Source organism: Anolis carolinensis, chromosome 1, assembly GCF_035594765.1.
Source record: "Anolis carolinensis isolate JA03-04 chromosome 1, rAnoCar3.1.pri, whole genome shotgun sequence".
In the NCBI taxonomy this organism is placed as follows: Eukaryota; Metazoa; Chordata; class Lepidosauria; order Squamata; family Dactyloidae; genus Anolis; species Anolis carolinensis.
Genome location: NC_085841.1, coordinates 276,466,806 through 276,488,826, shown reverse-complemented (window position 1 = coordinate 276,488,826; position 22,021 = coordinate 276,466,806). Strand labels below are relative to the sequence as shown.

Sequence of the window (22,021 nt, the reverse complement as noted above, 5' to 3'; positions counted from 1 at the left end):
CCTTAAGAGGTGCTGACTGGAAGGTTACAAGGAAGGCTGCTCTGGAGACTTTGCTACTAGGCACAGAGAGCTCTTCCACAGGAGAAGAATGTGGGGAATGGCTTCAATGAAATAATGGACTGTACAGTTGACTTTACAGTGCTGTCATCAAAAGAGTGCTATCATTGCTGTTTCTAACATGTAAACCACTTTGATAATTATAGGTTCTAAGCAGCAAGGCTGATATAACTAAGTAATTAAGACCCCAACAGTATGAACCATCTATCTTGTGCATCGTCTCTCTTGCCATCAATCAAAGGTACAGAGATCTGAGAATAAAATTAAATTTCTTAGACTATAATAGACTGATAATCTAAACTTGCCATCTCTCCGTCAACAGCTGAGAACTTGGATACAGTTAGATGGGAAGATATTCAAATTAGCTTCTGCTCTGATAAAGAAAGTTAAACTATAACCAAAACAAACAAGCAAAAACATATAAATAGTTCACCATATGTCTTGCTTCCCAGGACAATTTCTCACAAAAGACACTACTGATAGTTTAATCATCTATGGATCAGTATGTATCATTTTCACAAGGTGACTTACCCAAGTATATAGGGTATTCCTGTGACTTTCCAACAACAACAAAAATGAACGAACCAGGGAAAAAGATCACCTCCTTCTGTGAATGAATTCCAACCAAAGATAGGGCTTTGAAGTACAGAACAGGACTCCTGTCCTTTTAACAGTGGAGCGGAAGAGAGGATTTCAGAAGGTGTTGCTTGTCACATACTGAACACATCCTGTAATTCCCTCTTCTACAACACTATTAAAAGGACAGGAGCTCTAAACCTTATTTCACCTGGCAACCCTATCTACAGGAAGCTTGGATCCAATTTATTTTTATAGGATGCCCATACTCCCACACTATGGATATCGATAAGCGCCTTTCTGTCCTGTAACTTGAGTGCCTGTGTTGTAAATTGAGGTTCTTCTGAAATGTGTACAAATACATATAAAGTATGTATACTTCTATATTCAAGTCATACACATTGATTTTCTTCATACATACATTTTTGTCCTTCTCCTGCACCTTCTTCTGCAATGTAGGGTTCTGCCTTGAAGTACATATACTGTGTTTCTCCTCTGCTCTTTCCACTTTCATCATATTCACTGTCAGTTCCAGAATCCTCTTCAGCTGTATCCCATGTCTCCTTTTTTCCTTCATTGGCTTTGGATCTCCTGCTGCTTGTGATACTGTGTGAGTCAAGTCCATTCGCCAAGGGCATCGGGGCATTGTCTACATTGCACAATGTGTCACTGCTGTGGCTGGAACTGAGGATATCACTGTCCACTGAACTGGTACTTCTGTCGTTGTTCAGATCAGAATCTGATCTCTCTTCTGACTGGAAATTATCTGGATCAGAAACTTGAATTTGGTTTTCAAGTTCTCGATTTTCTGTTGACGTTGATGAATCTATGTCATTTGAAGGTGATTCGATGTTCTCAAAGTCACTTGCCTCTGTACTCTTGCTGCTGTCCCCATTATCCCCTTCTTGCTGTTGCTGCTGCAGAGACAAAGTTTTCAGTTTTTCGGTGCTCTCTTCTAGAATAGCTTCTACTGATTTCATATTACCTAAAGATCCTTTAAGTCTTTTACAAATTTCATCTAAATTGCCAGAATCTCCGCTGGCTTTCTGAAAAACTGTCCTTCTGATTTGTGTTCCAGGAGACTGCTCTGGTAATGAAACATACAGTCTAATTGTATTTGCATGACGATCCAGGAGTTTCCACAACAGTGAATCTGGAAATGCCAGCTGTCGATCCTGGGACTCTGAACTTTCAATAAATACCTAAAATATAAAAGCAAACTTCAATACACAAGAAAACTTCTTTAATTTCCTATGAAAATTGCCTAAAGAGTTCCCAGACATGCAAAAATAAATAGATTTTTCAGTTACATTTCCCTAGAAGACATATGTAGGATCTGGGCTCCACTGCTGCTAAAATTCAGAAAATGATTGCATTCTGTAAACCAGTCCCTATTATTTCAATAGACAATTTAAAATAAAATATACTTTAAACATCTTGAGGTAGAGTGATTATTTTTTTAAAAAATACAGTATTAGTACATGCATTTTCTTGAACAGGTATGAAAATTATCTTACTTTATTGCTCCTAAAAAAGCCTTCAGCTTTCAGAGTTTTGTTGGCCACACTGAGAAGACGCAAGTCATTGTAGCAACGTTCCAACACTACTCGCATTGTTTCAGCAGGCAAATGTATAGCCTAGAATAGTTGAAGGAAAAGAGCCACCCTTTATTTCTGAGAACTGCATGGTCATGTATCCTCGAGGAGGAGGGAAGAACAGCATGGGAGACCAAATCGGTCATACTATCCTATAGAATGACACAACCAATTTACCTTTGAAATTAGATGCTTGAATTCTGTGACTGTCTGGTTCAAATAAGCACGGACACTAATAGGAGGAGCCACAGTTTCTTGCTTCAGATCAACAACATGGACTTTTACCATTACTTCTGCCAGAATAAGAAAATAAACATTACATGTGAAGTTACATTAACTGAAAAGAAACAAATAATTTTCAACAGTTGCTTCAGCTGTTTAATAATTAACTAATTTATACCTTTTCAAATAAGCACTTGTGTACATTAAAGTTGTTTACAATTTCTGGAGCCCTAAGATAAACCTATCATGGTGTTTTCTTGGCAAGGTTTGTTCAGATGGGTTTGCCTTTGCCTTCCTCCGAGGCTGAGAGAGCGTACTCTGTCCAAGGTCACCCAGTTCGGCTCCATGGCTGAGTGAGGATTTAAACCTCCGTCTCTAGCATGGAAACTGCTATACCACACTGGCTCTCACAGCAATGTGCTTAGTGAATATTTAAAACATGGAGTTGTGTGATTTAGAGATCTCTCACAAGAAATTTCTGTGCCCTATAAATAAGTTGTGCAATTTTATAACACAGTACGTACCACCAGGCTTGTAACACTGGAAAGCCTGATCTGGCTGCCTTGTCTCCAGAAGAAGATCGAACATATAGGTTGACTTAACACCTCCAAGCAAGATTCCCATCGGTGTCTCCTCTTCTCCTTCATATGATCGTTCCAAATAATCGTGGAACTCATCATATTTAACCAGACGGCAACAGTTCAGAGGAACTGCCTCTTCTAAATTTAATATCTAAAGTCAATGTAAAGATGAAGAATAATTTATTTAATTTATGCAAGCATTTTTATCATAACATTTGCTTTGGTTTACTGAAGATAACATTCATTTATTGCTTACTAGCTTAGGAACCCGGCGATGCTCGGGTTATTTGATAAAGGCATTATTTGTCTCTGATTGTTAGGTATTCTCAGTTTGGAGTGGGTGAACTACAATTCCCAGAATTGTGGGTCAATCCTCCCCAAACCCTGCCAGTATTCAAAGTTGGCCATTTTGGGTCTGTGTACCAAGTGTGGTCTGCCTGGCTGCAGTGCTCTCTGGATGGGGGTGAACTGCTACAACTCCCAGATTCCAGGGGCAATTGTCCCAAAACATCTGTCAGTATCCACAGAAGGCTATGTTGAGTCTGTGTGCCAAGTTTGATCCAGATCCGTCGTTGGCTGGGTTCAGTGCTCTTTGGATGCAGGTGAACTACAACTCCCAAAATCAAGGCCCATTCCCACAAAGCCCTGCAGTATGTTCTGTTGGTCGTGAGGCTTCTCTGTGCAAAGTTTGGTCCCGGTTCATTGGCAGTGGGGGTCACTGATTCTCTGGATGAAGGTGAACTATAACTTCCTTTCCTCCAAACTTGTCCAATATGCTCTTTTGGTTATGGGGGCTCTGTGTGCCAAGTTTGGTCCTGGTCTATCATCGGAGGGGTTCAGAGTGCTCATTCATTGCAGGTGAACTATAAATCCCAGTACCTACTACTCCCAAATGTCCAGGCCAAGTCCCCTCCAAACCCACCAGTATTCAAATCTGGGCATATCAGGTATGCATGGCAAGTTTGGCCCAGAGGCATCATTGTTTGGGTTCATAGCATTCTGGGGGTAGGTGAACTACAACTCCTCTACATTCCCCAGTAGGAGTCACAGTGCTCTGACAGGAAGTGTAGTTGTGCTGTGTTTGTTCTGCAGACAGATTTGAAAGGGAAGGTCACTAGGCAGGGTCATGCAAATTTCACACCAATGGAGAACCCTGGGATGCCTGCCTATGGGGGAGGACAATGCAAAATCTAGGATGAAATGATTCCCAAACAAAAGCATTCCTTGGGTGGTGGGCCATAGTGTTTGGGGAGGACATTGGCAGGGTTTGGGCTACATGTTCATGGAGCTCGCTGTAACCGTAATGTTAGTGGAAAGGAGTAACTATAGCCTGTTTGTGGAGGCCGGAGGCTGTCTGTGTGAACAGACATCCGTGCCACATACACACATACGGGTTTTCACTTTTATTATGGATATAGATATAGATATAATCTCAAACAGGAAAGAACTGAAAAAAACCACCCCAGTTCACAGCCTAGATCAAAAGAACCCAGTAAATGTGTGAGAAGCACTTTCATTAACAAATAGGTCTTTTAATCAAATTCCTCCCCACTATGTACATAGTATTTTGCTACTGAAAATTCTTCTACCCCATAGACTGTCAGGAGGTATCAAAAAGAATAGAAAAGGAAGATTAAATCACACTCAGTGTACTTGTAGACCAGAATCTTGCTCATGGCGTATGTTAGCATAAAGTCTTTTTCACTTGTTTTGGAAGTAGTATCCAGTGCCTCTTTGTGTAACAACTCCAGCAAACACAGTTTGACAATTGCAGGGCACAGCCCTATGGCCAGTCACTGACCAGGGGATGGGTGGTCCCTGGGCATCCTGTGGTGACAACAGTTCAGGGAGAAACAGTGAAAACCCATTGCCTTTCTCGACTATCAAGTATGCTGGAGGTCTAGGAAACGAAAGTATTCATGTTCATGAGTGCAGGCATAGACTGTCCACTGACTAGCTGTGGAGGGAGGGTGTGCACCATGTTGCCATCTAACTACATCATTCACCTAGAAGTCAAGAAGTGAAGCAGAAACTGCTAGAATTTGGTAGAGATTTACATACTGTCAACTCTCAAACACGATCTTGACCACAGGGATTCCTAGCCAATGTCTCAATTATCATTTATTATTTGATTACTTTACCTTATAAGCTATCTCCACAGCTTCTTTCAGTGTCTTGTCCTTGTGAACTTCTAGTTTATTCTCCATCATTATTTGCTTCACAGGATGCATACAAAACAGTTTTATCTGTGCAGCCATAGATAAAGAGGGGAAAGCTCAATATTTTTTTTAAACACCAAAAAGACACAAATATTAAGTTGAATACAGTCTGTACAAACTTTTTGGTCAGAAGAAAACCTCAAGTAACTAACAGTTCACAAAATAAAAACAATAGAATAGCTAAACATAGGTGAAGGTAAAGATTTCCTCTTGACATTAAGTCTAGTTGTGTCCAACTCTGGGTGTTGGTGCTCATCTCTGGCGTTGTCCGTAGGCATCTCCTAGGTCATGTGACCGGCAAAGAAGGGGTAACAGAACGGGTTAGTCCCTGACTGTATTTTCCCCTTACAGTAGTCTCACTTATCCAATATTCGCTTATTCAACGTTCTGGATTATCCAATGCAGTCTGCCTTTTAGTAGTCAATGTTTTTGTAGTTAATCTTTTCAATACACTGTGATGTTTTGGTGCTAAATTCGTAAATACAGTAATTACTACATAGCATTGCTATGTATTGAACTGCTTTTTCTGTCAAATTTGTTGTAAAACATGTTTTGGTGCTTACTTTGTAAAATCATAATGTAATTTGATGTTTAATAGGCTTTTTCTTAATCCCTCATTATCCAACATATTCGCTTATCCAATGTTCTGCCTTTTATGTTGGGTAAGTGAGACTCTACTGTACTTTTATTTTTCTTTTGGTCCTGACTAGAATCCTCAGGAAACTTCATTTTAAAAAGAACTCTAAAGACATGCCCAGTTTAAGGGGTATTTGGAAATCAGTCTTTTGCAAAGCATTATCAGAAATTAAGGAAGATTGCTTTGAGATAATATAAATTGCTGATATCAATGAGAATAGCTACAGAGATTATAGTGGTCTGGAGCAATAGCCTTGAACATTTGTAGTAGGGAGATCAACTGTTTTATTGGAAGCCTTATTATAACAAACTTGGTAGAAGAGAGGGTGGGAGAATAACAACTGTTTGCAAGAGTTAACCTTTGTGACCCAAAAAGCAATTAATGTGCTCATCAGTTTGAGGAATCCCATTGCCTTACAGGGAATACAAAATAAACCTCTTTGGTGCCATGGGATCATAAATGCATGACCACCAATGGATCAAGTGAGGAAAAAAAATCCACTAATGGCTGAAAGAAACCAAAACGAGGAAATCAAGAAAAAACAAAACAAAAGAAAGACACTAAACCATAATGAAAACAACTGAAGTCAATGTACTCTTAGTTCTGTGGTTTACACATCTGTAGTTCTCTCAACAGAGTTATGTGGGTGGAGGACAGAAGGGACAACAAAGAGCATATGGGCACATAGTGTTATCTTAATTTGAGAAAATGTTTTACTGGAACACAATTAGTAATAATTTGTTAGCATAATGAAGAGAAAACAGGCAGACAACTGAAATAGCAATCAGCTCTGATATAATTTCTCTGAATAAAAATATATTTTAGTATACAGAAATCCTACATTACAGGCTGAGCATCCATTATGCAGAATTCTGAAATCCAAAATACTTCAAAATCCAAAATTGTCCATATAGTGAGATAATGACACTTTTGCTTTCTGATTCAATGTACACAAACATTGCTTCTTACCCAAAATTATTAAAAATATGGTGCATAAAATTAACCTCAGGCTATATGTATAATGGATTTATGAAACATAAATTTTATTTTTGACTAAGATCCCATTTCCAAGATATTAATTATGTAAAAGGTAAAGGTTTCCCCTGACATTAAGTCCAGTCATGTCTGACTCTGGGGGTTGGTGCTCATCTCCATTTCTAAGCCAAAGAGCCGGCATTGTCCGTAGATACCTCCAAGGTCATGTGGCTGGCATGACTGCATGGAGCGCCGTTACCTTCCCGCCGGAGCGGTACCTATTGATCTACTCACATTGGCATGTTTTCGAACGGCTAGGTTGGCAGGAGCTGGAGCTAACAGCGGCCGCTCCCGGGGTTTGAACCTGGGACCTTTCGGTCTCCAGCTCAGTGCTTTAACGCACTTCGCCACCGGGGCTCCATTAATTATGTACATTTGTGCAAATACAGATATTCCAAAATCTAAGAAAATTAGAAATCCAAAACACTTCTGGTTACAAACATTTCGAATAAAAGATATTCAGCCTGAATACACAAAAACATCTCTTCATTTTATTATGAGCAGGAAGCATGCTACAATAAAACAGGCCAAAACAAACCTTGCAGGTATTACGCTCTATTTCCCGTTGCCTCTTTTCTTGTTCTTCTAACTCCTTTTCTTTTTCTACCAGTTTTTTAATATGCTCTGGATATTCATTCACTTCTAGGAACTCTTTGAATGAAAGGAAGAGAAAAAAAAGAAATATAAGGTTCTCATTTTGGAACATTCAGTATTCCCATTAACAGATAATCAATTCTTCCACTAAAAAGAGTTCTGAGCGCTTACATATGATTGTCCTGCAATTACTCAAACTAGATAGTACTCAGGCACATAGCTTTAGCAGCAGGTTTGCATTATGTGCCTAGAACTCTTCTTGAAATTTACTATCAATAATTAGTATGTAAACTGAATTAGCTGTATTATTCATTAAAATGGTTAAGAAACCATAAAAGAAGTTGAATCTGTATGTGCATGCTGAAGTACTTGTGCACATCAATACATTGAAAAATAATGTTCTGGTTCCATTTTACTTCCAATCAAATTAATTTACTATCAAACACATTAAATTACAGTTCCATTCTATTTCTTTCCCCCAAAAGAAGTTTTTGTCTTGACTTGGGATTCTTTTTAATAACTCTACTGTATTTTAAAAGCAGGGTTGAATTGTGAACTCTGCAAATAAGTACTTACTTGCATTTCTCATTGTATCCTTCAGTCTATAAATCAGCATATATGCATTCGTAGAGCTATTGAAGAAAGTATTTTTGAAAAGGAGTCAGTCAGTAAACATTTATATATTAACTATGTCTTAGTAATAACACTCTTTAAATTTCATTGTCAGAAAATCTGTGCTTGGCACTCAAGATGCTATCAAAAGACATGCAAAATTAAAATCAAATCCTCTCTGTTCTAGCTAAAATTACATAGGGATTAAATAGGTATAGAAATGTTTTATATTTTTATATTGTTTTAATTGTTTTATTGAATTTTCATTGCTGTTTTAATTATGTGTAGGCATTGAATTGTTGCCAATTTGTACGCCGCCCTGAGTCCCTTCGGGTGATAAGGGCGGGATATAAATGTTGTAAATAAAATAAATAAATAAATGTGTAATTTATCAGAAGATACTGAAAAACCAGTTATCCATCAGTCAGATCATAGCATTCATCCAATAAAGGTGTCCATCACATGGAATATATATATACTCCTAACATTTCCTTACCTTGCAAAAGCACTGGAATAGTATCCTCTGCTTCCAGATGTCCCACCATATGTTTTCTTGATGTCTTCATGTGTTATCTAGTTTGATGATTTAAGGAAACACACACATTTTACTTGTAGACGTAAATATCAGAAAGTATACAAGCTGTAGACCAAAACCATGTTTCTATTTCTGGAGTCCTCCTTTGACTATAGAACAACATGTGAGGGATAAGGTGAGAATTCTACATCCTATACTGCAAATGCAAAACTGAACAAGTTGCTAGATCTAGCTACTCCCACACTCCATTTGGGATTTAGCTTTATAGTACGCTCACATATATCCAAATCAATATATTGCAAAATAGAATATATTGATTTGGATATATGTGGATATACAGGCAGTCCCCAGGTTACAAACATTCGACTTACAAACAACTCACCTAGTTAAGAACGGGGGTGAGACAACAGGAAGTGAGAGAAATCTACCCCTCAGAAGGGAAATTCACTCCTGGAAGAGTTATTATCATAGGGAAAAGGTGTCCCACCTGGAGCTTTATCACAAATCCTTGTTTCCATAACAAGCCATTTTTTTTCCAAAATCCAACTATCCCAAGAACAGAAAGTGAGGTGAAATCTTCTGAACAGGGGCACAGACAGCAAAACTAACACCACAGGGGTGGTAACCCTTCGCTATGCTACCCAAAGCTATATATCTATATCTATCTATCTTTGGATATATAGCTTTGGAAATATATATTTGGCTGGAGTTACACTTTAAAAAGTACCTGTCCTGACTTACATACAAATTCAACTTAAGAACAAACCTACAGAACCTATCTTGTTCGTAACTTGGGGACTGCCTGTATATAAAGTTATGGAATACTGACCCCAAATACTCAAAAACGAAACATGAAAAATTCTTAACAGTGTTGGCTGCTTATTATTCTAGCTATTGGAAGCTTTTTTCCATTCCTCTACTTCTTCTTAACTGAGTCTTTTGGGGGGAAGGTTCCTCTTTAAGTCTTATTTTTTTCCTTAAAGATTGGTTACATTTCTGTTGAATAACTTTCACTATGCCAGCAGCCTATTATTTCTTGTTAATAGCTTATGCTCTCTCCTGCCATCTGCAAAATCAACATCAATCAGAAAACAAGTAAGCTTGTATTAATTGCAATGTAACTTACCTTGCTAACATGCTGATCATTGAAACTATACCACTGGTCATCACTAAACGATTTAATGCATGCATAATAATGGCCACCAGCTGCACTTCCCGAATGAACCATAACAGAAAACAATTCATATAATAATGAATTCTGTGAAATGGAGGAAAAAACAATATATTAGTTAGAAAAGCTTTTAATTATACATGTCTGTATCATTTTCCACAATTCTGTAAAGCAAAATTTTAAAATTGTAACAAAGCATTTTAATAATAATATTCAGGGGAAAGACTGAAGGCTTTTCACCTTACACAGCAACAGTGCACCACAAATTTGTAATTTAAAGTTATCACAGTCCCTTTTAGGAATACCTGCACAATTCTGTTTCCTCTTACAACTCATAAGATATTAAGTCAGGATAGATATTTTGCTCAGTCTGAAAGGAGTTGACAACTCATTTGTAATATTTTACAGATAGCAATCCAGTCAGTTGCAGGCCATTCTTATGAATTTACAATGCAATTTTCAGATCAACAACCAGTTTAATGAAGGATGTTTAAGGCAATATGTTCACATCCGATCTTCTCCCTAGCATTACATGAAATGACTGGTACCTAGGAAAGAGCTTTCTTACAGGTCATATTGTTAATGACTTTGAAATCCACACACTATGCAGTTCATGTTTGTTTTAGAGCAGTGGTTCTCAACCTGGGATCCCCAGATGTTTTTGGCCTTCAACTCCCAGAAATCCCAACAGCTGGTAAACTGGCTGGGATTTCTGGGAGTTGTAGGCCAAAATCATCTGGGGACCCCAGGTTAGAATATCATTAAAATTAGCTTGGTCTATTTCCCAAGCACTGTACCCTTGACTTGAACATGTGTATTCCGTGAACAAAGGCTAAAACCACTTTATAACTGTTAGTTTTCTTCACTCTTTTCAGACTTAATTAGACTTACCTTACACTGTAAATGTTTACACAGACTTGGAATTTTCTTATTTTGGCAATGTGCTTTTTCACTGATAGCACAACATAATTCCGTCAATGCAACTTACATCTCAAAATATTTCAAAGACTGGTGGAACAAATATCACAATCAGGTCTTTAAGCAAATCAGCCATATAACCATTGTGAAAATGTACCTTTTCATTGGCAACTTTAGAAATTCTTTCAACAGTACTATTGCTTTCAAGACATATCCCTTCATCAACTCCATCATCATTAGAAAAATCATTGCTCATCTGATCGCTGTGACAACTGCCTTCATTCTCTGCTCCACTGTCAGTGCAACTCTCTGTTTGAGGAGACTTCTTAAAACAAGCCAAAAGAATTAGTCTGCAGAATTAGCAAGGACTCATTCATCAAGTAAAATATTTACAATGTTTAACACACAGAAAACTTTGTATACTAGTGTATTGTACTACTAAACATTTAGTACTTCAAATGCAGTTCGGCTTCAACATGAATAATTCCCAATCCAGTTCAAGTATGGATTGATTCTCTTGGGAGAATCCCCATATTTGCCTTTCATCTATGATAAGGCACACACAGAGAAGGACAGCAAATGGGCATTTCAGATAATAGACAGTTTGCATGCTTCACCACATTCACTGCAATGACCCCCTGCCCTAACTGCTCACATGGCAATACATGTCCACGTGTAGGATAATGAGAATGGAAAGAGTGCTATACAGAGACCTGTTGGAACCTACTGCCTAATGTTAACATTTAACATTTCAATTTATTTGGCCAATGCCTAGCAAACCCAGGAGTAGGAAGAAGGCAGATTAAAATTTTCTATTATAATTGGGAATAATTTTGTAATGGTTGATTGTTCCAAATGATTTTACAACACCAAACAAACAGTCACTACTAAAACATCTGTTTGTGAGTTATGAAACTTATTATTTGGGTGAACATGGGAAAGGGGGCACCCTCTTCTTCACTTCTAAGTGTATGTCTACATGCCTGAGTACCATATTTGTACCATATTCTCTACCTGGTAGATCTCTTCATTCCAGTACAATACAAGTTAGAGTTCACATCCCTGGGTTGGCCCATTCCTGGTTTAGTACACATTGGCCACCCTTTGTTTCTACTTTCTACAAAGATTTTTTTAAGTAACAGGTTTTCTGCAAGTTAAAAAAAAATGTGTTTGCCTCTATTTTACAGCCCACAAAGTAACCATGCAACCAAATATTTTGCAAATCCTGAAAAAAAATGCCATTGTTTGGACTACCTTCATTTGGAAAGTCACTGCCCAGAAAATTCACAATGTAGAACACCAGATTTGAGCTAGCATTAATATAAGAGAATGTAAATCACAAGAAGTCATAGACTAAAATTTTAAAAAATGAATATATTCAGGGGTAATAGCAGGGAGTCAGTATTTATGATTAAGAAGAAATTTTAAAAATTTCAGAAAATGGAAACAAATTCAAAAATGCATGATATCCTTGCCAACAACGTTACATTTAAAGAGCTATTAAAACCCCCACAAAAACCCGGCAGCATATTCATAATTACCTCATCTTCAATATCAATGAACGAGCCCATGTCTAGCTCTTCGGGAAATGTCATGCGATCATTAAGTTTTATCCTATGCATGGTGGTATAATCAAAGTCAAATCTCTTTAGCTGTAAGGTTAGTAGATATGGAAAGTGTAAGAATCGTAACCCCTGGAAAACACAAAAGCAACCCCATAGGCAATGATGAATTTCATACAGGTGCTAAGTGTACAGTCATTCCATAGTGGTCTCAAAAGTTTGTTTATATACCTTTCTGGCATCACATTTCTTCTTACACCGTTCACAGAAATACTGATTAGGGCCATCAAGGATTTCAGGTTGTATGAAAGCATGTAGTGCTTCCTCCTAATTAAATAAAAAGAGAATTTAAATACTGACACAACACAGATTATATGATCAGCCTGGAATCAAAGAATCTTAAATTCTCAAACTGAAGAAAATACTTGGAAATGCACAACAAATGTACTGTGCAGAGGAAAATACCAATTATTTTTTTTTTGGCATTTTGCCTTAGGTAAGCAGTTAAATCATGATCAATAAATAACACATTGGATTTTACTATGTGGTTGATGGTTCCACCAGGGTTAAGATTTTGTGAACAACCTCAAGCAAAATCAGTCTGTTATCTTGCACATCACATTAAGTCATGAGCTACTGTCAGTCACAAAGGTAAATCGGTTTCACAACCTCACACTTTTGATGAGAGATGGCTTTGTACCTTCAGGAACAAATGCAACATTTGATACATAATATAGTTTAAAAGATACAGTTCTATCCTACTGTTACTGAAGCATATCCCATAGCAATCTGAAAATGTTATGTTTTCAGCTCTCCATATAAGTCATGTGTGCACACAAGTCCCATTAAATACAACATACACATTTCAATGTACAAAATGCCTAGAGCATGGCTGCATGTATCACTTCACAAAAATACATGTATATGTTCCATATAAGAACATGTATACAGACAATTTGCTATAACAGATATCAGAAGTTAATTTCATTGGCATAAGCACACATGAGGCTTCCCACTGGATTTCTGCCCTATTCTGGCATATGTCTCCTAGTTATAGAAGGAGGGCTGCTAGTTCTGCAGTTTGTCCATGACAGATGCAATTATAACTCAATCTTTAAGTAGTGATGCTACAGAATGAGTCAGCTAAAGAAGAGAATAACAATTTACAGAGAAGCTAGTCATTGTGGCTTGCTTCCCTCCAGTTAAAGGCCAAACCAAACCAGTGACTCATGAACAAATATTAGGGCTAGTATCTTGTGCAGAAGGAATTCCTACTTTTACACATTCATTTTTTGGTTCAGTTGTGTCTGAAGTCTGAAATTCCGAAATATGATGTTTCAGCCATCAGTAGTTAAATTATAGTAGGGACATGCTATAGTTGTATCATAACATTCAAACAATGCACTTTTGGCACTTTGATATGAGAGGAAGACAGTTTCTGCCTCATTACAATGATCCCTTAGAGTCTGAGTTTTTCTATTCAGGCACTAGATCACAGTGAGCAAATCAAGAGAACATTTCCAGTCATCTTAAAGGCATAGGTACTGCAAATGGATTATGTGTCCACTTATTAATACATTATTCTAAAATATTGTGGATTGTAGCCACTGCTGTATGGTCACAAGACAACATCCATGAGCTGGTGATGGCAACTTTGGGAACTCTGTTCAAAGCTGACTGGTACTTCTTTCAACATCCAGATGGGGAAACTTTGCTAACAGAAACAGGAAAATGTGACTCGGATGAATTTCCCTGATCTCACTAGTCTTGACTATCTTCTTGACAAAACCTGGCAAGAGGAGCAGAACTGCAGTGTTTTTCTCACCTACAGCAGTGCTTCCAAAATAATGTAATCTGAGATGACTATTCTGTCCTAGCGGCACTTAGAAAGTTCTATTGCTGTATTTTACAATACATACAAGAAGCTCATTTGGAATTAGCATCAATAATGTCATGATGACACCCTGGAGTATTTCTGTTTTGGCATCTGATTCACTAGAAGTGGTGAACTGATGACTGGAATCTGCAGTAGGCTAGATGAGGGTTAAACACATAAAGCTCAGTCAAAAGTAGATTGTTCCCTTCCTTAGGGAAATTAGATACAATCTACAGTACTTTGAATGGGATTGCATCACTTTCAATGGATGCGATCGGGGTGCAGGCATTCCTGGATCCAACTTTGCTACTAAAGCTTCAAATTACTTCATGATTTGGAGCACCTATTACTACTTTATGCAGGTATATAAATGAAACATCTAGATTGGGATAGGATTGCTGCAGCTATTCAAGTTCTGGAAACTTCCACTTCCTTTAAAAATACCTGAAAAAATAGGTTACTAGTAATTGTTTCAGAATGATGCAAGATCATCATTTAGATACCTGACTTCTGTTCCCAGTTCCCAAATGACTTCTAAGTACACTTAGGACTTGAACTTTGAAAACTTTAAGAAGTTGCAGAATACAGATCATTTCCACGTAACAGGTCCAGGACTGTAGCATAGGAATATGCGAAACACACACCACTTGTAACACAGTGGGAAGGCCTTTCAAGCAGCTTTCTACTCTGCTTGCCTGCTTCAAATTCCTTTGTGGAATGTGAAATAAATAATAAATGTTTGGAACTATACCTAAAATGCAAAAGGACAGAAGCAGCTTGTTTTCAGTTTTCAAATGCCCAAGATGATCATACAAATGAAATAACTGAAGGAACAGAAAAAGCCCATACATAGAAGATTACTCAGAAATTGAAACTGTTTAGCTCTTGAGATTCATAAAGAAAAAATATTTACTGCCTTGGGTTCCACTCCAAAGGTCTTTTGAAAATCTGTGCTTTCTCTGTGCTATACAGTAGTATAGTGTTAAAGACTGTAAGCAGTGTTAAAAAGTAAGCATTACATATTTCTATTCTTCCCATTCCATTCTTTTCTAGATGTGTGTATGTGTGTGTATATATATATATCCATCTTCCATTATAAAATTTCCAGTAATTTTATATCTCTAAATTACAAATTACACTTAATACAGAATGCACCTGCCAGAATATTAATTAGGAAAATTGAGAACATATTTTGCCAAGATTGAAATAAAACCACTAGTTTCCATTTCAATCTAGTTAGCATTCTTAGTTTTTATCTCCAAACCTATCCCTACCTGAGCCTTAGGTATCTGCACAAAATCTGTCTCCATGTCAATCTGGGCCTACAATAATACGTTCTCCCCCAAGTGCCCCCAATTATCAGGCACTGTTGGCAGGGAAATGACATTTTCTTACCTATATTACCCCACTTCTGAGGCTGTTCACCCATGGAATGCTACCAGCTTCCACATTCCTCCTATCTTTTAGCACCAGGTAGAGAGCTTTTTATTTCTCACAAGCTCTTAAAATGTGTTTAACGTGATCTGTATATTGAATGGCTATGCTTTTAACTGCTTTTTTATGTTTTGATTGTAATTTCATATTGCTGCATTGATCATTCTGGCATAGTTCCAATAATATTCTTTTGCCAGCAAACAGTTTGGGGAGTGGATGGCCACACATCAACTTCAGGGGAGAACTACCAGGTTCAAGGGGCTTGAAAGGCTGAGGAAGATCCACTGCATGTGCAGATGTCTGGTCAAAAGACATTGGATTTAAGGCTTTACTTGTATCCTGTCCCAAACTAGGTGAACTACACTGTCTTTGGCATGAAACTTGAGTTATTATCTCATAATCACTGAAATGCAGCCATGGCACATTTTGAGCATATCAACATTATGCCCTGGAAACCTATTAAACAAAAAAATGAAAACTGATTTCCATTTGCTTCTAAGTGTTCTATCTCAATTCTCTCTTCTTCACAACAGTATTTTCAATCATGTAAATGCTGAAATAATAATGTAAAATTATGTGGCAAATCTCGTGGTGACTTGTTAGGCTTTTTAAAGTCATTTAGGATCTTTATATAAAGCTTTTTTTTTAAAAAAAAAAAACACTGACACTTGACTCAGTTAGTTTAAAACTAGCAGAAGACAGGGTTCTATTAATTCATAAAGCACCTCCGTAGATACACATAGCTATGTTGTTTCATAACTAATTTAAAAGACAGATAAGGTCATTTTAAAAAAAGTATTTTCTCTCATGGACAAAGTTGTTCCCTAATCTCTAAATATATAACAGGGGCTTAGTTGGCCAGTTGACTCACCAATTGCAAAATGACTTGTACACAGCTTATAAGATTACTATCTAAAGCATGTTGTTTGATGCATCCCACTTGGGAAGGAGATCAAGGATATGGGAAGGTCTTCAAAAAGCCTCCAATTCATCCCTTCTCCTTCCATTTCTGAGAACTCAGAGAAGCACTAAGAACAAACAGAACAAAAGTTTTACAGCCCTGGCTTTTCCACATAGACCATTCACCATACCAAAATTGCTCACCAAAGACTGAGGGGAAAGTCAGACAGACTACAGAGTGAAATGAAGTTTCATACTTCTCTATTTCACTTCTCTATTGCTCTTTAAAAAAAAATTAAGAAAGTGACAGAATACTTTGGCTAAATATTGTAAGAATTTAAACAATCTCTTTATTAATTGAAAAGCAACATTTGTATCAGAAGGGCATTTACTGAAAACTATTACATGGATGAGTTTCTGCAGTTTCACTCTGTGCTGTATATAAAAAACCATCTGAAGCAAGCCTGCACACTTCTAAAACAAATTGTAGTTTTAAGCAAATATGACCAGGGGTTTCTTCCTAGGAAACAACTGCTGGCTAGAATAATTAGAAAGCCTATACCGAAACACTCCTGAGGTATAACATTTTGTATCAATTCTTGAACATCATGTTGAAAGCCATGCAACAGAAAATGTTACACCTCTTTCACTAACAAATAAATGGCATGGGAATGACTGACAAAAGTGATCATGTAAAATTTATGTAGACTCTGTGTGATGTGCAAGTCAACAAGGAACCATACTATTCTATATTTATATAAAGAGATAAACAAACAGAAGTGATGTTCCTGTGGATCTTTAAAAACTAAATGAAAAATCATGAATGGTGATGCATTATTTAATGACTTCTTGCTTACCAAGAAAAGATGGTTAAAATAATATGACATTTTGATAGCTCAATTTTTTAAATTGTCACATATTTCACCTCTAAGAATTTTTGTTAATTTTTTCATTTTGAGTTTATTTCTTTGCTCTATAATTTATATAATATTGCTTCGTTCCTGTAAAGGTTTATATTCATTTGTACAAATATTTCCAATATTACTATTTCCCTCTAAAACATTTCTCTTCATAATATTTATACTTCATTGATAAGTGTTTACTTTCTGGTACTAATATCATGGTACATTACATGGGGATTAGCAGTGATACAAGTAAAAACCTGAAGCCTAATTCTCTTCATCTCACTGAAAATCAATGGTACCAAGTCTAACCAATTTGAATGAAGTTTTCCTTTTTATCTGGTAGTAAGAAACATTAAATTCAACAAGGCTAATGTATAAGGAAATATAATCAGAACTGTCCTATTAGCCTCATTCTAACCTACCAGCAGTGACCTTTCATAAATTATTAATACTGATATCAGTGTACAGATATGTACACTGTGTACTTCCTCTGAAATGTAACATTTTAAAACATATTTACAAAAGTATGGAGAAGTTTTGAATAGTACTATCCAATTACAAACAGCAAAGCAAAACTTCTTCAGATATATGCTTTCATAGATTTACAATAAAAATTCAAAACCTACTGTTGTTTTTTTCTTTTAAATATAAATCCTAAGAATACAATATTCTCATATTTACTGTTTGGGATAGTGGTTATTTATTCAGAACAGTAACATAATTTGTATGTATGGAACAACATTTTTAAAGATTTCAACTGCAGAGACTGGGTGGGGGTAACTGTCAGCAAATGGCGGATAGCTTCAATTATGATTAAACCTATGGTAAGTTGCTATAAAACTTGATTACCTTCAGAAAAACACAATTTGAATGCTTAGTCAGAGATAGAGTGGAAGAAATCGATAAAGCTGGTATTAGAGGCTGAGCCTAAAGTAGCCAATCAGTTTATTTGTGCAGAGCTGCCTACACCAAAACAATATGCAGTATACTACCAATTTCACTTTATCTGCAATAGAATATGTTAAGGCAATCTTCCATTTGACAAGATTCAAATCTATGAAACCTCGGCAAGATTCAAAACCTCAAGTTCCCTACTTAATTTTTGGGGAAAAAAAATCTTAAAGAAGTTTTCCAAATAATAATAATAATCCATCAAGCTTGTTCAGAAGACTTCAGAACAGAGAACAAGCTGTTGAAAACGACTATTCAATTCTTTCAGAGTCAAGAAAGAGGTTACTGCGAGGGTAAATTCTTAGCTTATGTCTTCCTACATTTGAAGGTAAGTCTCATTTCATGCTGGAAAGTGTGACTGTAATAGATTCAAGTGCTGAGGTTTCCATAACACAGCTATTAAGTAATGCGCAGCCTCCAGTTTAGATATAGACTTTGCTAAAAGAGCTGTCATACATTCAACTTTATTTTTTAAAGGTAAGCAGTAATATCCTATCTGGTCAATAGTGCAGTAGACGCAGAGATAATAGCCTACTGACAACAGAACTCCACTGATTCAATAGCCTAGATCCAATTGTAGCCCCAACTACATCAGACCTATTCAAGGAATGAGATTATATAAAAGCTGATATATCATGCAGTGAATGATTCAGTGGGCACTTAGCTGGCCTTAACTATTAGGCAAATAAACTTTTTTCTTAGCTATAAGAGGCATTATAACATGCTTCCTCCTTGAGATTGTCCTCAAAATTTATATTTTAATCAAATGGTGCTTATTTGTTAGATAACTTTATTATTAAGTACATCTTTTCAAACTGCTCTTCTGTAAGGCCTTGAATGGAATACAAACAAAGCCATAATTTCAAATACAAATTATACTAAAGCTATACTACACAAATTGAAAGAAAATAAGAAAATCAGAAGAGTGATGTAAAATACTTCACAGACAGGTCACTACAAAGTTGAAGCCCTAATATTATAGCTAAAGGAATTTAACTTCTGTTATTTGAAGACTAAACAGTAAGACAATGAAGGTCTTAAACCTAAACATTTTATTAAAAATGTTCACTTAAAATATTATTACAAATATAAATGCAAAAGTAAGGCAATGGCATATTGTTGATAATATTCATTCTGAAGAAATTCATTTTGAAGAAATGGGAAATCACTTACCTCTAACTAGAGTTCTTTGAAGGTAGTATCCTCCTTAGATTCCCTATTTTGGGTCGTGCTGCCTGTGGCAAGTCCCCTCAGGAACTGACTAGCAAGATCGAAAGATGTTTCACAATCCCTTCCACAAGCCCTATTAGCGCATGTGCTGTTTGCATTGTATCACTGGTATGATCTCTAAGCCAAATCCTCAACTATTCTTATCAAGGAAGGATCAATGGAGGATACTACCTTCAGAGAATCCATTTAGAAACAGGTGGCTTTTCCCTTCTCCAAAAGCAAGTATCCTCCATAGTTCCCAACTGTTCAAAGCTAACATCTAAAACATCTTCTACCACAAGAGAATTAATTTTGCAACCAAAGTAGGGAAGAGTAAAATGAGATAAATGGAGAATCAAAAGTCTCCAACGTAACAGTATTGTGAGTAGTAGTATATGATAAACTTGATTCCGTTCTAATATTCATAATAGAAACTAATAATAAACAGAAAGTCTGATATCTGTGCAGGTTTCTAGTAAAGATATATGAAAAAAACACACCCTGTGATATTTAACCATCCTATCTAAGAGCAAGAGTTTTCACGACAATCAACATTATGGCATATTTTGAAAAAAAAAATCAATAGCAGCAAAGAATGTATTCCATTACTGTCTCCCATTATCCATCAGGTTCCATTAGAATACAACTTTAATGGTGAGCTGAATACTACTCAAAACAGGGAAGGAGTTCTACATACTCAGAAATATCTTCCTTTATATGTTCACAAACCGTAATTTCCTAAACTGCATGCAGTTGAACAATACACGAAAGTACTAACTGATTTAAACTGAAGTGGTTAAAATATAGCTGGCTACCCATATCCTAACTTCTACTTAGCCACATAATTCCTAAATGCTGTTGGATTCTTGCATAAACTACTAGATTATGTGGGCCTTGGTCCATTTCTATAAGTCGCTTTAATTATAAGCAAACACATAAACTTAGGGACAATTCTGTGTTAACTGTGAAGAATAAAGCATGGGAATTCTAATTTTGTTTTAAAATTTTCAAGTAATCATTTTTTAATAAAAAGGAGCACAACAAACGAACTCCTTTTGCTATCTGAAAAAAACAATAAATCAGAATTTAAACTATTTACACTGTGAAAAAAGAGCAATGCATATCAAAAAATACATTTTAAATCTTTTTAAATTTCAGCAAAGAGTAGTAAGGTATTTTACTCACTATGGCAACAATGGACAATAAAAAGAACCAAATCAAATGAATATGCAAAAGATTGATAGTTAAGCCTGAATGTTACTGCACTATAAGGAAGGATTTTGTATAATTAATATTTTCTGATATTTTGTTCTCTCCTTGGATCTTCCTGACCCACCCGAACAATTTCAAATTAGAGTTCCCATTTGTTGTGTAGACAATAGCTTCCACTAGCTTCAGGAAAACTAGTCTGAAAAGTAAGACCCACACAATCTTAATTCTTCACTTCAAGATTTTCTTCCCTTCTAAAGGAAAAGGATAATTTGTGTTCTTAAAATACAAGATATTGCTGTGCTCTCTCTATATCTGTTAAGCAATATTAACAGTTTAAATGTTCATAAATACACATACTCATAGTTATGCCAAGGTAAAAGTTCAGTAATTCTGAATTCATATAGTAGGATGAAAAGAACATAACAGGTATATCATAATCATGAAATTCCTTGAATGAACTCCCTTCCCTCTTAGACATGCACCAGTAGGACTCATTGAAGGGTTCAAAACCTTCCAGAACTTGCTAGCTGGTTTACAGCACAAAGACGGACAACCCAAAATTGAGTATCTAAGATGATACTTGCCTTGCAAGAAAGTGATACCACGCTTGCATTATGTATGTAATTTGTGCATAGATCTACTAGCAGTCAGTTTTAACAGTACACACCACACTTGCAAAAGCCTGACTGGAGCCATAAGGTCGAATGACCAAAGGAATATCCAGGTATGTATCAATTCTCCAACTCTCATAGCCGCATTCCAAGCACCTTACATAATCCTTCAGCTTGCCTTGATAGAGCTGATTTATGAGATCAGCCTGCAAATGAGAAAGGATTTTTATATTCAGCAGGATGCATTACATATTTTGACTTATTCAATATTTGTTCCCACAACATTTAATATACAGCTAATTTAATCACTTTGAATTACACAAGCAACATTTATAGGGATAAGAGTAGTTCAAGATGTATGAATTCTGTCTATCGCTTTCTTTTGGTTGACCTATAGCGTTCTTTTATGCAATGAACAGAAAGCCACTCTAATTTCCATTCAAGATTAAGATTCATGGACTTCCCATTCTATGCCAATTTTGTACATGACCATCATATATTTTCCCCTCTCTGTACAAATATATTTATGTGTTTTTCAATTTCAGCTATTTATTCATCAATAAGTAATTCCTCAAAGGTGTCCTGGATGGTTTAATACTGTAGTCATGG

At 36.3% G+C, this 22,021-nt stretch overlaps 1 protein-coding gene across 4 annotated transcripts in view; it reads right to left on the bottom strand.

Annotated features, from left to right (window-relative positions):
* Nucleotides 1–22,021, bottom strand: part of usp47 (ubiquitin specific peptidase 47) — a 66,959-nt gene that overhangs the window by 6,580 nt on the left and 38,358 nt on the right. For 2 of the 4 annotated variants that reach the window (XM_008115935.3, XM_008115937.3), the window contains 13 exons: nt 21,469–21,618; nt 12,546–12,641; nt 12,294–12,446; nt 10,910–11,077; nt 9,790–9,921; nt 8,625–8,701; nt 8,093–8,148; nt 7,461–7,573; nt 5,173–5,277; nt 2,975–3,182; nt 2,406–2,521; nt 2,151–2,270; nt 1,055–1,835 (listed from right to left, as the gene is read on the bottom strand). In XM_008115935.3, the coding sequence (XP_008114142.1) occupies nt 1,055–1,835; nt 2,151–2,270; nt 2,406–2,521; nt 2,975–3,182; nt 5,173–5,277; nt 7,461–7,573; nt 8,093–8,148; nt 8,625–8,701; nt 9,790–9,921; nt 10,910–11,077; nt 12,294–12,446; nt 12,546–12,641; nt 21,469–21,618 (2,275 nt within the window). The remainder of the gene's footprint in view (nt 1–1,054; nt 1,836–2,150; nt 2,271–2,405; nt 2,522–2,974; nt 3,183–5,172; nt 5,278–7,460; nt 7,574–8,092; nt 8,149–8,624; nt 8,702–9,789; nt 9,922–10,909; nt 11,078–12,293; nt 12,447–12,545; nt 12,642–21,468; nt 21,619–22,021) is intronic. The other 2 variants (XM_062967700.1, XM_008115936.3) reach the window with 2 other exon arrangements.